Source organism: Periplaneta americana, chromosome 17, assembly GCF_040183065.1.
Source record: "Periplaneta americana isolate PAMFEO1 chromosome 17, P.americana_PAMFEO1_priV1, whole genome shotgun sequence".
Classification (NCBI taxonomy): Eukaryota; Metazoa; Arthropoda; class Insecta; order Blattodea; family Blattidae; genus Periplaneta; species Periplaneta americana.
This window is the reverse complement of record NC_091133.1, coordinates 19,585,702-19,603,207: the sequence shown is the minus strand read 5'-3', so window position 1 is coordinate 19,603,207 and position 17,506 is coordinate 19,585,702. Positions and strand designations below refer to the sequence as shown.

The 17,506-nt window shown below is 33.7% G+C and overlaps 1 protein-coding gene across 6 annotated transcripts in view; it reads right to left on the bottom strand.

Moving 5' to 3' along the window:
• The window catches only part of LOC138693213 (uncharacterized), a 394,304-nt gene that overhangs the window by 48,585 nt on the left and 328,213 nt on the right, over positions 1-17,506 (bottom strand). For all 6 annotated transcript variants that reach the window (XR_011330253.1, XR_011330254.1, XM_069817007.1 and 3 more), the window contains exons 10-18: positions 17,072-17,175; positions 12,477-12,650; positions 8,832-9,044; positions 5,350-5,447; positions 4,022-4,193; positions 3,012-3,185; positions 2,394-2,586; positions 1,873-2,144; positions 804-1,044 (exon numbers count right to left, since the gene is read on the bottom strand). Coding sequence is in view for 4 of the 6 variants with exons in the window: in XM_069817007.1 (XP_069673108.1) it covers positions 804-1,044; positions 1,873-2,144; positions 2,394-2,586; positions 3,012-3,185; positions 4,022-4,193; positions 5,350-5,447; positions 8,832-9,044; positions 12,477-12,650; positions 17,072-17,175 (1,641 nt within the window). In the remaining 2 variants the exon portion in view is untranslated. The remainder of the gene's footprint in view (positions 1-803; positions 1,045-1,872; positions 2,145-2,393; positions 2,587-3,011; positions 3,186-4,021; positions 4,194-5,349; positions 5,448-8,831; positions 9,045-12,476; positions 12,651-17,071; positions 17,176-17,506) is intronic.

The window sequence follows — 17,506 nt, the reverse complement described above, 5'->3', positions numbered from 1 at the left end:
GTATAAGAGTTCACACACTGACGCAAGTAGAATCTAATTATTATATTAATAACATTTTAACTTTATTAAAATCATGAAAGTCTTGTTATTAACCCCTGTGAGCATTTTACAGGTAAGTTTAATGAATGTGTTGAAATATTGTCTGCAATGTATCAGATGATCGCTGTCCTACGTATTCACTTGCTGAAAATAATGCGTCCTGGTAGTTGCTTTGGGAACTAGCTTGCGATTGCGGTGTTTTCGGTTTTGTCTATGTCTACTTCAATCTTTTAGTTGGAAATAGTTTAGACAAAGTGATGATGCAGAAACATGTTTCATACCCGACTAATATTGTGTGTCAGCATTCCTTATTACCTCTCCTCAATGATTAATGCTGTCTCTGCTTTGTCTTCGACTTTTCTAATGTTTCCTGCATGATTAATATCATGAGTAATTAACACTGAGTTGCAGCAATGGATTTAATAATACGTGTATTGCCATTTTCCCAGTATGTTTAATCGAAGAAAAGAAATTATGTTTACTTTACTCCTTCATTTATTTTCACATTTTTTAAGCTTAGAATTAAGACAAAAAGGTTGGCATGTCAAAGAGTAGTATTATACTATTGCTCCACCTTCAGGTGAATAGGGTCCCATTGTTTAAACATAGAATAGGAAATAAATTCCTTCTGTTAAAAAAAACTCACTACATATTTTCCAAATATAAACAAATAACGACATGCCTTTTATGTAAAATTGAAGTTTTCAATTGGTTGAAGGGAAAAATTAAGCTTAAAAGTATTTCCAGATAGGAAAACATTATACCTGTCGGTCTTTTGTGTTTCACCCGTGGTGAGGGTTGCTTGATGTGAAGTATGTTTGGTTGTGAAACGGCATGAGAGAGACCCTCCATTTGAAGAAGTTCTGTTGCATCTGATTCTCCTCCACCACTGGGTTCAATACTAAGTGTGGTGGTTGTACTGGGTTTCCCATTAGTTACTCCACTCTTTTCTTCACGAACGCTGACTTCAGATTTAAAGCGTCGTAATTTCAAACCACGTTTCACCTGTTACATCCAAAAATTATAATACCGGTAATATTATTTTTAAAGGCTTACTTTAAATACGAGACATTATTGCTGACTACAGATACATAGTGGTTTATATGCTTCTTTATTATATGCTGTGATTAAACAGATTAAATACTAAAGGACAGTGTGATTATTTCATTGTATTGCATATCTTAGCCAAATGAATAATTAGTTTCATTCATATAATTTTGAAAACTATGATCCCTTTCACATTATCTATTTGCTCTTTATTAATGTTATTCTATTAACTCCACACTTCCAACTTACTTACAAATGGCTTTTAGAGAACCCAGAGGTTGCTGATCTAGGCTTCCAGGTTTAGCTTCCTGTAAAGCAGGTTTAACATTATTCAAACCTGCTTTACAGGAAGCTAAGTTTGGAAGCCTAGAACAGCAAAACAATGCACGTATGTGTTAAACATGAAACCACAATTAAAGTCATATATAGTATAGTATGCACTCTATGTTGGGCCATTGGCGGTTGTCAAACCCACTTGAGATATGTGGACATAAAAGGGAAGAATTGGACTAAGATTATGTATCGTTCCTGAATAGCTCAGTGGTAGAGCATTAGCGTGCTTAGCTAAAGGTCCCGAAATAATTTTTCCTTATCCAACCTGACGTTTCATTACCACCCTCACATAAGCCCACCTACGGTCCCTCCTGAGCAAGATAAATCCAGTCCCTAGCATCATATCCCACCTCCCTCAAATCCATTTTAATATTATCCTCACACTTTCAACTAATATCTACAAATTTGATAATTAAATCACTGTTTCACTTACACTTTTTAAAGTCTTATTACCTTCTGTTTCATGATCCTAAAGCTACTGTATTCTGGAACATTCTTCTTAAATTGTCCATCAGGACTGGGTGTTAACGAAGTGTGGGGTGAAAGCTGTCCACCATTACTTGCACCCTGATTATGTAGTTCTGGAACCGTTACTGCAAGCTGTCCAGGATTGTGCAGATCTGTTACAGTTACTCGTGGAACTGAATGGGGAGAACTAGAGCTTGACTGTGTAGGACTAATGGCACCATTATTCACTCCATTGCTCAAGGATTCACGTAAAGGATCTATAAATCACAAAGAATTTTAAAACATTATCAGAAGACACGAATTTCATATTGTATATAAGACAAACTATAAATTTTGTTGGTTGTTTGCCAATGCTCAGCTTGTTAAAGTATTTTTATTCATTATCTTGTATCCCAGAAGCATGCAGTGAGATATTTCAGATTTAAACTCTGCCGAATCATATTGTGTACTTGCCTTCTCTTATAAGATATTATTCATTTGGTTATTATAGATTAGGTCAATTTTACCTGTGTCAGGTGGAAGTGGTTTATATCCAAGTGTGACAGTGCGTGGAGGTGCTGGAGGTGGTATACTTTCAATATGCAATCGCAATTTGGATCTCTCTCCAGAAGGACGTCTTGCTACAGTATCTGGTTCATGTCGGACTGGAAGTCTGGGAGAACTGGTACTACTATTGTTACTTGGCTGGTAGCTCTGTGACTGAAGTAACATTTTTGTATAATCAGTTTTCAAAAGCACTGCTTTGAATTTCAGTTGTTTACAATATTAGGTAAGATGCAACTATTGAACATTATAATATCATGAAATTTATAAGTTTTGCAAGTAGCTGTCAAAACTCTTGAAATTTAGTTTGACATCCACTTGACATTGAACATTTCGTCATCAAACTTGTTTATATTTCTAAATATAGATTTCAAATGTATAAAAAGAAGCCTGTGCAATATCACACTAAGATCAAGAGTATAGCATCCGTAAGTTTATTGAAGTATAGTACAGGAGTATAATGAGAGTCTTTCTCCATGTTTAATACAAGTTCTGTACCAGCATTATTTAGTTTTCATTTTCTCGAATATTTTCGTTGTTACCTCGTATGAAGAATAGTAAGGACGTGACTTTGAACTTACCTCAGTCTCTTCAGAAATTACTTTTATTTTAATTTCTACAACTCCTGTCTTAACTCCCTGTAATTGACAGCTCTGAGAAGCATCCGAACTTGAGAATCTGCGAATATCTTCCATAGATATTGTCACGCTGCCCAAAAAATCTTTCATACCAAATGTATCGTGATCCCATAATACCTGTAATTAATTGTAACATGAATAAATAATACATTAATGTAAACTCCAATTTAGTATTTTCTGATAGTCCTCTACTTTTATATTTTCAGTACTTAAAAAAATTCTCTTTGCTGAAGTTATATTTTCTTTTCCAAGCCATTTACATATCATGATGTTGTGTTTTCATCCTTGAATATGAATTTTATACAAACCTTTAACAGTAACAACTTTAGTAACTTTTTGTAACAGTTGACTGACCAATATGAAGATAAGCAATAAAATGACAGCCAGGAAAAAAGGTTTAGATTAAACTTACTTTTATTGCTGATATAATAATAATAATAATAACAATAATAACAATAATAATAATAATAACAATAATAATAATAATAATAATAATAATAATAATAATAATAATAATAATAATATAATAATAATAATAAAGAAACAAACATTGTACCTCATTTGCAAATAAAGCAAATCCTATGTTTTATCAACAGGATTCAAACCTCTACTCAAGTCACCACTGCTTTCCTTCCACAGTTTAAATGGAAATAATACTGATAATGCTGTCTTTGCGGAAATACGTCACATTATAATCTGGTTTTAAACGAATCCGCAGATTTTAGTTTTTGTCAACATAAATTAAAGATACAAATTCAATTGTTGAAACAAAATAAACTTACCAGAAAATTACAAGATAAAGATAAACATTTCTTGAATCACATTGTACTCTTATGAAAAATTTCTGTCATACAATCTAGGATTATATTCAAGTATTGCTACAGAATTTTTTGAAAATTATTTAATGTGAAGGAAACTATGCTAGGCATACATTTGACCACTTTAATACATACCACTTCTAGCATCTCGCCCGGTCTTGGTAGTCCCATGATTGCACTTTCTTCCCAGCTAGGATTTAGAGTTTTCTTTTTAATGCTCGACTTGTATTTACATTCTCCATTTATTTTAAGTTCGCAATACGGGTCGCTGAATCCATTCAGATCTTTTGATACAAGATCACGAGCTCTAAAAGAGGAAAGTCTTGTAATTATATTTTCATTAAAATGATAACATACAACACAAAATATATATCAGTATATTGAGGTCTAAAAAGTAAAATCAGTTCCTTTGAAGTGTGTTTCAAGATTTCGCCCTTCCTCCCCCCCCCCCCCCCCACAATCCTGGCAGGTCCAAGTGAATTTGTGATGTACAAAGATAATGCTCGGTGGTAGATTTTCACTCCCATTTCCCCTACCAATATTTTATCATTACTCCATTATCATCATCATCATCATCATCATACATCATCATACATCATCATCAATGCTATGTAGTTCGTCTCCCATGGTGCATCAAGGGCATTACCAATGGCAGAAAAACTACAGTTTTGGCGCATCTTTCGTAAACAAAGGGGATGCCTGAATGAATGACACAAAATCAAGTACCATCCATTGGATAAAAAGATACTAGTCAATATTATATAAATTTTTAAAAAGAAAGGAAAGCTTGCATTATGTTTAAAGCATTATATTACTGTATCACGTACCGTACTTAAATAAATAATTTCTCACATTTATAAGGAAACGAAAACGAATTTATGTATTTATTCGAACATTAGATCTCACTACACCATTTTTTTTGCACAGTCTGAAAACATTTCGACTGTATTCTATCATTTATAATTAATATTCGTTTAATATTTTCGAATTACAATGAAAACACTTCAATGTGAATTAAGTGTAACATTGAAACTAATATTTCACACATCTTAAAAAATTGGCTCTCCACAACGAAATACTTGGTAGATAATTTCAGGGTAAACTTTTTTTAAAATTAAATGTGCTTGAAGACTGAAAAAAATACGACCAATCAAAATCTCTTTTTTTTTTTTTCTTCAAATAAAACAATAAACGAGTAAAGTAATGAATACATTTTTAAGCAAACATAAAGAAGCAAATTAAAAAAAAAACGTCTGCCAAACAGTTGACATTTTACAAATTCTAATTAGTGCATTAGGACTTATAGATCTCGATCCCAAAATTAGATATTTTTACATTCTATGAAATTCCGTATTTTGTTCACCAGAATGCATAAGCTATAACTTAAATTTCAAGGTTAATGACTTAGAATAGAATACCATAGGTTCTAACCTAAGAATCCGTAACATTCGTAACTAACATACCTAATTATGCTCACTTCCATTAAACCCATGCCATTAGACAGTAGGTTGCTGATGTCAGAGGCACTTGTGTCTTGGTCCCGATGAGTCAGTAACATTTTCTGTAAACAAATAGAACATTTTATAGCATGCAATGTTAGAATAAGATAGTACATTAATTATATTAATACTTTAAATAATAAGTAGGCCTACATTTCGAAGCTGAATGTACGAAAATATATGTAACTATCTCTCGCAACACTAAATGTCATAAAAATGCAAATTGTTCCTTTTGGCCCTGATGATCTTCATTTTTAAATACCATTCATCATTTAAAATATTAAATATCCTTGCTAAGTAGTAATTGACTCATTGTTTATACCAGTGGCAGTTTGTGAATAAAATCAGGTATGTGTATGTAGTTCAACAATTCATTTTCAGTTCTCTTAAAAAAAAACTTTTCCACATGTCACTTTACTGCACTGGTTATGCTATAGAAACAAAATGCCGAAGTCCCAACATATTTTACGGATTTTCAGAGCTTTCACTTTCATCAAATCCTTTTAAAGAAGGTTCAAACACACCACAAAATTTGATACACTCAATTAATCTAGAAAATACACAAATTCTTTTCTGCACGTTATTTGTGTTTAGCTTTTTTTTATGACAAACACTGCTTAATTAAGATGTAGTATTCACACTCCAAAACATGATTATTGATATATTTAACATTTTACATTGTGTCTTTCATATTAATACATTAAGATGTCCAAGACCCTTCGCTTCCACTGTACCCTATAAATGCTCTTTTCAAAAAGGACAAAAAAGAAAAAACACACACATTCATTAACTGACAACTACATATCCAGCCATTACTGATAACATAAGTACTTCCTATTAACTTCTATTACAAGCATCTCCTCCTGGCTTTTTGCACTAGATTTATGTCTGGAGTAGGAGTATACCTAACTGTTTTATTTTCAGTTTTTCTTCTGTTACAGAAAAGATTTTTTTCAGTAAACTGTCCACAGAATTCATATTCATTATGAATGACAAATATGCAGGAAAATACTAACGAAGTAGTTGTTGTTATCCAATGCCGAGTTATTTTAACAATGAACCATCAGCTATTTTTTAGTTGTTATTTTACAACGCTTTATCAACTGCTCTAGTTATCTAGCATCTAAGTGAGATAAGGTGATAATGCTAGCGAGATGAGTTCAGGGTCCAGTGCTGAAAGTTACCCAGCATTTGCTCTTATTGGATTGAGGGGGGGGGGGAAACATCAACCAGGATTTGAACCAGGGCCCACTTGTTTCACTGTCAGGCAGGCTAACCATTACTCCACTGCTGTGAACTCAGCTGGCTTGCAGTCCAATATTTTTCGTATATATTAGGAGTGTTTGGGAGAGACCTGAAGTTAACTAGATGATTTCTGTCCATGACTTCATCCCTTCCACAAAGAACACAATTTGGTGATGGAATAATGGCAATCTTATGCAGATGTTTTGCCAGGCAATCATATCCAGTCAGGACACCAAAAGCTGCTACAGCAGAATTCCTTGATTATCTGGTATAAGATTGGGGTTGAGTAGGGCTATTTAGAAGCTATAGAAAAGCATGAGCATGTGCATATAATTAAACAGTACCCTAACGTATGTTGTTTTCATTCACATTTGTATGTAAACTAGAATTCTGATTTTTAAAGAAAAAGTGAAAATAAAAATGCTTGTATCTCAAAACAGCTTTTTTGGAGTTATCATAGAATTACAGAGTGATAGCCTAACCACTTAAAACTATTATAGAATGATGGCATAAGGCCAAACTAAATTTTTATTTACATTAGAGTTACATAGTAAAATTAATTTAAATTGCAATGGTTGTGAAACTTGGACTCTCACTTTGAGAGAGGAACGGATTACAGAGACTAAGAGTCTTTTAGAATAAGGTGTTTAGGAAAATATTTGAAGCTAAGAGGGATGAAGTTACAGGAGAACGGAGAAAGTTACACAACACAGAACTGCATGCATTGTATTCTTCATCTAACATAATTGAAGGGTACACGGGAAAAACGAACAATGTCACATTTCCATTAAGGGTGAGGTAATGACCTATTTCAATATATTACTGTAAAATTTATTAGTTTCTACTTGAAATGAAGGAAATGATGAATGTATCCGTGGTTTTAATTCTCCTTCACTATTTTTGGTAAAAATAACAGTAAAATTTGTAGTAATACAGTGAATTAGATAACGACATCACCCTTAAAGGAATTGTGACATTGTTCGTTTTTCCCGTGTACCCTTCAATTAGGAACATTAAATCCAGATGTTTGAGATGGGCAGGGCATGTAGCACGTATAGGTGAATCTACAAATGTACATAGTGTGTTAGTTGGAAGACCTGAGGGAAAAAGACCTTTGGGGAGGCCAAGGAGTAGATGAGAGGATAATATTAAAATAGATTTGAGGGAGGTGGAATATGATGGTAGGGACTGGATTAATCTTGCTCAGGATAGGGACCGCCGGTGGGTTTATGTGAGGGCGGCAATGAACCTCTGAGTTCCTTAAAAGCCATTTGTGTAAGTAAGTATGAACAATGAGGAGAAGGCTTGGATGTAAAACACAGTACAGTCACACTGTGTTCATGCCTTTCATTGTTATCAATTACTAACCAACAGACAAAAAATCGTCTCAATTTTTTTATGCAGATACAGGATAAAGAAGTGCTATTCATGTGTGTAGAGTTGAGCACAAAATAGACCTACTGTAACAAACCAACTCTCAATTTTCTCGTCATTCAAGTTTAATAAAGTTCTCTTTAACATCAGGGTTGAATGGAAATGTTAAATGCAAATGTGTATCAAATAGAAGAGTTAAAAGCCATTTAATACACTGCCGAATAGTATACGTAGGTAATAAGTGGGACTTCCATCATGGCTGTTACATGAACCAATGTAGTATGTACTCTTTGGGTTTCCTTACTTACAAATGGCTTTTAAAGAACCCAGAGGTTCACATAAGCCCGCTATCGATCCCTATCCTGAGTAAGATTAATCCAGTCCCTAGCATCATATCCCACCAACCATCTAAGTCTGGACCTCCCAAAAAGTCTTTTTCCCTCAGGTCTTCCAGCTAACACTCTATATGCATTTTTGGACTCACCTATATGTTCTACATGCCCTGCCCATCTCAAACGTCTGGATTTAATGTTCCTAATAATGTCAGGTAAAGAATACAATGCGTGCAGTTCTGCGTTGTGTAACTTTCTCCATTTTCCGTAACTTGATCCCTCTTAGTCCCATATACTTTCCTAAACACCTTATTCTCGAACATCCTTAACCTCTGTTCCTCTCTCAAAGTGAGAGTCCAAGTTTCACAACCATACAGAACAACAGGTAATATAACTGTTTTCCCAATTATACAAGCAAAGAAAATCTGAAAATAGACTGAAATTCAAATGTGAGATCAAGTTAAATTAAAATATGTAATATCCATGTCTACATACTGCTTGATGCATCCATGTATTGCTGTTTCGTTTGCAACGATTGTAAGTGACTAGTTCGTCATCATCTGTACCCAAAGGTGCAAAGCTATCACGGAAACATAGCTCTGACTGGGCAACTGAAGGAACAGGCCGGAAAACAATAGATACTGTAATAACAGCTGGACTTGTGTTGCCATTGAGTTGCAGCTGTCGACGTACCATCCATGTATCATTCTGAAAAGCAATGTATATTATTTAAAAAGTTGTACATGTCTAGTTTGTCATTACAACAGAAAAAATGCATTATGCACAAGAAAGGGTGCTTCAACTAGTTCCAATTTAATACTATTAAACAATACTTCTTATGTACAATAGAATTACACAATTTAGCTATGGATATGAACAGGTAAAAATCTGGTACCAGTGCATATTTATTTTATGTATACTGTTCATCAAGTAAACATTTCTTTATATTCAACTGGACATGCATCCAAAATTAAACATTTTTATAGAGTTACTAGTCTTTGAAATCATAATTTATATGAAAACACACAAGTGAGTTTGAAATTTCAGCATTTTGGCTTTCAAAACTTGCTCAGGTAAGTTTTCTGGTAAGAAATATGATTGATTCGGAGATGTAAATAGTTCCAGAGTCCATTTATCCTCCTGTCAAATTGAGTACCAGGTTTTTCACAGAAGTGAAATATGGTCTCAGCATGATACAGACAAACCCATCTCATTCTAGTGACGAGATCATGAAAACAGAGAGTTTTACTACCATTTCCTCTAAAGGCATCTAAAGGGGATATATTTGCGCTTTTCCTTAAAAAGCTCAGAAAATGTAACTATTTTTCTCTCCTTACTTCCTTGAACTTACTTATTTAGTCAATCAATTATACGTCATAAGACAGCAGTTTTCATGGTGACATGACTAAAGAAAATGTTGGGGGTTTTAACTGTGCATTAATTATTTCCTCATCTTATACTGAGGCAGCAGGTGGAAGAAGGACATGTTGGTCGATGTGCTCTTATTCCGGAGAACGCATTTTTGAACTCTCCATACCTTACAATGGCAAGCCTGAATTTTTTAAATACGTGTTACTGCAGTGTAGTGGCAGCACTTTAAGGGAGGCAATGTAATACTACAAATTGTCATTTTTGCATATTGTTGGGGACTATTTTGTGTGTGTACTGTTGTGAGTGCTGAATAAACATGATGGATAATATGAATAATAATGCAGGAAATAATCGTGGTGAGACCCATCCATAAAGCTGAATGGAAACGTGAAAAATCAAAATTAACAAGGCAATCTGGTCAATCCTATACTAGTTCTTCGAGGAAACATGTGAAAGGTAAATCGTTTTCTGTTATTTTGGAGTGTTGTTCATCAAGATGTTACAGTAAATAACTTGAGAATACTTGTTTTAGAACTGTAATATTGCTACTGAGTTCTCTGTTTATTATTTTTGATTCCTAATATTGAAGTTATAATAATGTAAAAATTTTCAACTGAGTTTTTCTCAAAACACCATTTTTGTAGATTTGCCCTTCTTCCACCTACCACCTCATTAAAAAATTTTGCCCTCTTTTTATATTTTCCGTATAGAAATATGAATCTAATTGAAGAAATTAGTCAATCTCAATTTGGTTATGAAACTCGGAATTTTCTTTCCATACAGTCTATATATTTATATCACAGGTGTACCCGGTCAGGAGAGTCTCCTCCCTCCCAATATTCCGAGACTGGGTATAAAAAATTTCCATCCTTGTCAGATCATTGTTATCAGTAATATCACGCAAATATTTTACAATAATGAAAATAGGTACTAAAATAAAATATTTTGATATAATATCATATTTTATTCATGTACTGTGAATGTGGAGTACCATAATGTAAAACGTTTGTCCCAGCTTTAAAATTCAATCTATAACAATGTTATGGCACACTGCAGTTTAAAGTAGTAGGTAGTGTGTGAGACTGTTATTACGGGAAAAATGAATAAATTCATTATCAAAATAGAACAGAAATCAGACAAGGGAGCTGGATGAAGTAGGGAGACAGTTTAATAAAATATGCGAATAAAAGAGATCTCTTGAATGCATATAGCTCTGAAGAAGTCATAAACAACTTTCAAGGTGAGAAGTCACTAATATACCAGACTAATACCATTTTTTCAGTGCCGTATTCGCATTTCAAAATCAGCCAAATTTATTACCAGAAAATTTTCATGAGCAAGTTCTGAAAGACAAAATGCTGAAATTTTAGACTAATTTGTGAAAGAAACTTGTTTGGCTCCATATCAACCCCACTAATCTGAAAAACGGTGTAATTCATTTTTATTGCAGTGCTTTTTAAAATGCATATTCTCAATAAACCAGTTTATTAGAATAACACGAAGAATTTAATAAACCAACCTTTATTGCTTAAAGTTGTTAGAAGTAAACTGTGGGTAATAATGACAAAGGAAAACTCCTACATCTGTAAAGAGTTTATAAGCAGAAACCATAATTCAAATAAAATGCTAAAAACCCAGAGTGTAAGTCAAATATTGACATATCAGGTGGTGAGACAAGGATATCAGCTTTCGCCCACACTTTTTAACTTATACATTGCCGAAGCTATAAATGAATGTTAAATTAAAGGAGTTCAAGCATTAATTTTACAAAAAACAGCCACAGACACTATTTGTTCACTGTGGAGCACACTGAGTAAATTTAGTAGGCAATGTACTTGTAGCACATCCCCAACTGTAAGAAACTGTTTACAAATGAGTCCACGGGCTAGGAGTGTTTTTTCTCCAGTCCCTTACTGGAAAGAAAAAATTCACTGAAATCCTGTATGATCAAATATCTCGTCCAATTAGAAATGTTTCGAAAATGAAGCCTTTGTATCAAATGAGATAATTTTTCATAATGGCGAAATAAATGACATAATAAGAGATATCCAGATACTGTAGTATTTTTGGAAGAAATGTGAGAGCAAGAAAACCAATTCTTCAAGTATTAAGCAGTTGATGTATTCGGAGAAATGGTACCAAAAATCACGTATGTGCTTTTAAGTATACTGTACCACAGTAAATAATTTTATTATTTTCTGCTGTGTTGGTGCTGTCTCAATTTCCATTTGAGTTGGTTTTCTGCTTGAAGATTTCCTTAATACACCTGAATGAATAATGGTACTGGTAACTTAATTTGTTCTTTATATTCTAGACAAATGTTCAATAATGTGAAAGGGCTGCATGGGATCATCCTAGTTATCCCAAGTTTCTCTTGCAAAGCAGAACACTGTTTCATTTTTCTACGAAGATTAAAAACTTACCTGCAGAATAACATGTCGCAAAACTTATTTTTTTTTTTAGCCTAGTTGTCAAGACAGTCTGAGTGTTTGAATTCATAATTTTATGGGGAGGAAGAAAAGAAAGTAACAAAAAAAAAAATACGTACATAAAAAAATAAAGTAATCCTAGAAAGAATTGGGAAATTTAAAATTTAAATATTTAGAACTACCAATGGGTATATTCTCACCTGATAGAACCATACAAATCATATCAACAAGAAAATCATCCCAGTCATTCATCATTTTATGTCATAAATTACACACAGAATTATTCATCTGCTTACAGTCTCCAATCCCTTAAGAAATAATAACATGTATATTGCAGTACCTGATTCATGTTGAGAATTGCTAGTCCCAGTAGATCTGTGTCAGACATCTTATTAGGACTCCAAGAGCAGACAACAAATGACAATGAAACCTGAGTGAAATCACTAACAAGAAACTGAGCGCGTGACTCCCATTGCGGACTTCCTGTGCCTTTTATGTAGTGTGTTGTTTTCACCTGCCAACAAGCATATAAGATTGAAAATATAATTATTTTATCACCACTATAATCGAATTGACTTAAAACATATATCCACAGTTTTTCTTCTCATGTAAGGATTGTAATTACAGAGCTAGCTCCATGCATGCAAGTAGCAGTAGCTTCCAACCAACCAATTCCTATGCATTCTCCATTCGTTATCTCCCCACTCTAAGGCCATATTATGTGCAACGTTGATCAGTGTGTGTTAACAACAACTCTTCACGTGCAGATGTCCTTAATATTAATGTGTGGGTTTGGTTCTTGGACTTCTACTTTTTACAATCTACATAAATGACATATCACAATCTAACACTGTAGACACATCCTATTTGCTGACGACTTACAAATGTATATCTCTGCATTTACATCGGCACCAAATGACGCAATAAATAAAGTTAACAATGACTAAAATCAATTATTTCATGGACGAAAAAATTCGGATTAAAACTGAACTCAGAGAAATCAGAGATAATTATAATGGGACATCAACGACTGCATCAAATAAATGAAAAACATGTACCTTACCTCATATTAAAATAAATGAAAATATTATCCCTTACAGTGATACAGTAAAAAATCTAGGAGTTTATATGGATAAAAACTTAAGTTGGAATATTCATCACACACATATGTAAAATAATTTTCATGAAAATTCACACAATAAAAAGAATCCAAAATTTCCTTCCATTGGCTCTCAAGAAGAATTTAGTACAGTCTCTCTTGATGCCTAATTTTGATTACTGTGATACTCTCTTCACTGACCTTAACATGAGACTGACAGAAAGACTACAGTGTGTTCAAAATGCATGTGTTCGATTTATCTGCAACATCCACAGATCTGGCCATATCTCACCTTCATTAAATATGCTGTCTTGGATCCATCTCAAAGAGGGAAGAACCAGTCACTCTCTCACATTACTCTTGAATATTCTTCAGAACTCTAACCCTAGCTATTTAGCTTATCATTTTCAACATTTTTCCTCATATCACGCAATAGACACTAACTCACAACACTATATCACACTCTCCATTCCTAAACATAGAACATCCTCCCCTACTCTTCTTCTTTCACAGTCTCTGCAGCTCATCACTGAAACTTTCTACCACAGCATGTCAGAGATTGTCGAACATTATCAAGTTTCAAAAATAAACTGAAATTAAAGGTAAAGGTATCCCCATAACATGCCATGAAGGCACTTGGGGGGGCATGAAGGTAGAGCCCCTTGCTTTCGATGACCTCGGCACTAGAATGAGGTGGTATGGTCGGCACCATGCTCTGACAGCCTTTTACCCCCGGGAAAGACCCGGTACTCAATTTTATAGGAGGCTGAGTGAACCTTGGGGCCGTTCTGAAAGTCCTGTCACCACCTGGGATCGAACCCCATACCTTCCAGTCCATAGCCAGCTGATAAACTGAAATTGCACTTCTTCAATTCAGATTTCCTTCAATTATAAGTCCTTTACTATGCAACAGTTTTATAAATAATATATATCTTTTTCACTTTGGATGTCATGGACGCTGATCACATCAAAATTTTTGCTCATCACTCTCAGCTAGCAGTCTTGTGGGAGGCCAGAGAAAAAAATGATGAATTTATAAACTATTTAGGCTACTTTTAAGTTGTTCTCTTGCAATTGTATATTCTTTGTTTCTTTTGGTCATTGTAAGGTTAATGACATTTGTCAATTACCTCTGCATTAAATAAATAAAATAAATAAATACATATCTTTTTCTTTCTTTTATTTCACCAACACTGAACTCTCTTGATCACCAGGTGAATTTATTATTATAGCCTTTTTATTGTAGTTTTTATTTAAATTTAGTTTTTTTTTTTTAATTATTTTATAACATTCTATTTGTTGTAGTCTTCCATATGCTTTCTGTGTCTTACCTATTTGTACTAATTGAGTTGCTTCAGATCTGTACCGGTATTTTTTTTTTTTTTAAAGCCTATGGTACTATTTTCATTTTGCATAGTGTCAACTTTGTTATGTTATTATTTTCTGTAATATATTAGTATTTTGTTCCTTTACTTTTTGTTCAATTTCATTGCTTGTGTACTGGTAGTGTGAAAGAGAAGGCCCTATATCCTCAACAAAACAAAACAAAACGAAACAAATTTAGTTTACTAAAATGCCACCCCACAATTTAACATTAGAACAGAAAATTTTTGCATGTGCAGTTTCTTGTAGAGAAGTGTTTAGGCAATTTGTAGAGTAATTTTCTGGCATTCCAGTTCCACATAGATATACTGCACAAAAACTTTATTTTAAATTTAGGGAAACAGGACAAAAAAATGATAGAATTCCTAAGTAAAAACGACACCAGAACTTGATGAAATTGAACAATCACACAGAGTTTTCCAAAGAAAACTATGTCATATTTCACAGTAAGCTTAAAAAAACTCAGGTCATTGAGCTACTAATTTGCTAAAATTGAAACCTTACAAAATAGCTGCAGTCCACGAATTACAACAGCATGACAATGTAAGTTGTGTCAATTTCTATAATTGGGTTTTGCAGAATATTGCTGATGATCTTGTTCATCCACATTTAATAATCTTTATTACACGAGGCTTGGTTTAATTTGCATGGTTAAGGCTCATATTTTAAGAAAATACAGTACACATTCAACTATCTTGGCTGCAATCTTTCTTATATAAACTCCAGGGATGTAGATATTAAACTAGCCAAATTTCAGCAACTGTTACGAACAATCAAATCAACTCTATTAAAGAAAGTTCCACCAGAAACAATTTTGAAATTCTATAAAGTTATGGCAGTCCCGGCATTATTATATGGATCAGAGACATGGTCATTAACGAAAGGGCAACTTCGAAGAACAGAAGCTGCTGAAATGTGATTGCTAAGACCTCTTGCAGGATATACTCTTTACGACTATAAAAGGAACGCTGACATCCGAACAGAATTGAATATCACCACCATTACAGATACTATAGAATCTTACCGCAACAACTGGTATGAACATGTATTAAGAATGCCCAACAATAGGTTACCCAAGAGACTATTGGACTATACACCTCATGGAAAACGAGACATCAGTTGAGATGGAAAGACCAACTTACTTCTGGAAGCAGAACAGGCCAGGAGGCCTGATCCAAGACTGTTATTGATAATATTGATAACAGTAAACAGACGTATGTCCATACCTTGCAGAAATACTCGCAACATTTTTTCAGTTGTTGGCAGATAACGAGAGACAATACGAATATTTTTAAGATTTTGCGGCACTTCACATTGCTGGTGAATCTTTGGTCAATAAAAGGAGGGTTTTTGATGACAGAATAATTTCTACAGGTTTATGGCCCACAGTTCATCTAATCTTGCTGTATTTATGGGGAACCCTAAAAAATAGACTCTATAGAAATAACCCTCACACTGCAGTTGAAGTGAAAGATAATATAACACTAAAAATATTCGAAGAATTTCAAAAGCAGAACTTTTGTGTATGAATGCCAATTTTATAAAAAGTCAGGAATGCCTGAATGCAGACACAGACCACTTCCAACAACTCCTATAACACAGGTTAGATAAAGTAAAATCATGGACATGTCTTTATTAGTCAAGTTCTACAAGTGTTAAATATACGTAAATATACGTCAGACTTACAATGGCCTTGAGTGAGGAGATAACGGACCAATAATCCAGTTAGTTGGTCACCAACTATTGCTGCTTATGTGAGTGGGCTCGGCTGGTACCTGACAGATTCCCCATATCAGATCTATTTGATATTCTCGCAAAGAATGAAATCCATAACTCTGCTTTGTGATTTATTCCTTTCCTCACTCCATTGAATACATTGCCGACTAGCTACACATTATACTAATCAGACTTCAGATGTATATGAATAATGGTTTTTCCTCTGATACATATCGTCAAGTGAGATGTATTGCCTGATAATAGATGCACATATCAGCCAGAACCTTAGTACTAATGAGTATGTTATAAAATTAATGAATAATTGAACAATGATTACCTATTTAATATCCCTTACCATGTGATGAATTTCTTTTGAAGATATTAGAATTTTCATTTGCCATTTTTGGTGATAGTATTTATTCAGACTAAAAATATTTGACTAGCAACCTAGTCCATGACTAGGATTTGACTAAGCTTCGGATAATGAAGAATATCACTTCGAAACTAGTCAGCCAGGTAAATTCCTCATATTAACACAGTAAAGAAGTTACAAAGTTAATCAGTAAAAAAAATGACTGTGCTCTAGTGAAATTGACACTTTCAGCTTGAAAATTTAAAATGTCCACAGAGCCTACACAGAAATAAAATTCAATATAAATGCTATGTATATTACTTCGGTAAGAGATTGCCGAATTCAATTGATAATGTGTATTTTTTTTAAGTTTAATACTTCTTACCTTCTTACGACTGTTGAACAACATACAATATGGATTGCATTCACTTTGGTCTCCAATAGTCAGACATTCTGCCCCATGAATGTACACAAAAATTACACCTGAAACTATACATACAATGATCACGTTAAAATTGTCGTGCTTTAAAATGAGAAACAAAATTAAATGAAATATAAGTGAGAATTTTAGTGGTATTTAATATTTATATTAATAGGTATTAAGATAACTAAGCCAGATTTACATATAGACCTACACTACAGATTTTATTAAGAGTTTAATTGGAAGGAGTTATGCAACAACAGACCAACTAACAATTTCGTAAAAATGAGACTTTGGTGTTATCTGGAGGCAAATAGTCGAAACTATCTTAAAAAAATACCTGAACACATGGTTTCTTATTTTCCACTCTCAATACTGAGTTTTAGTTCTTGCTCACTT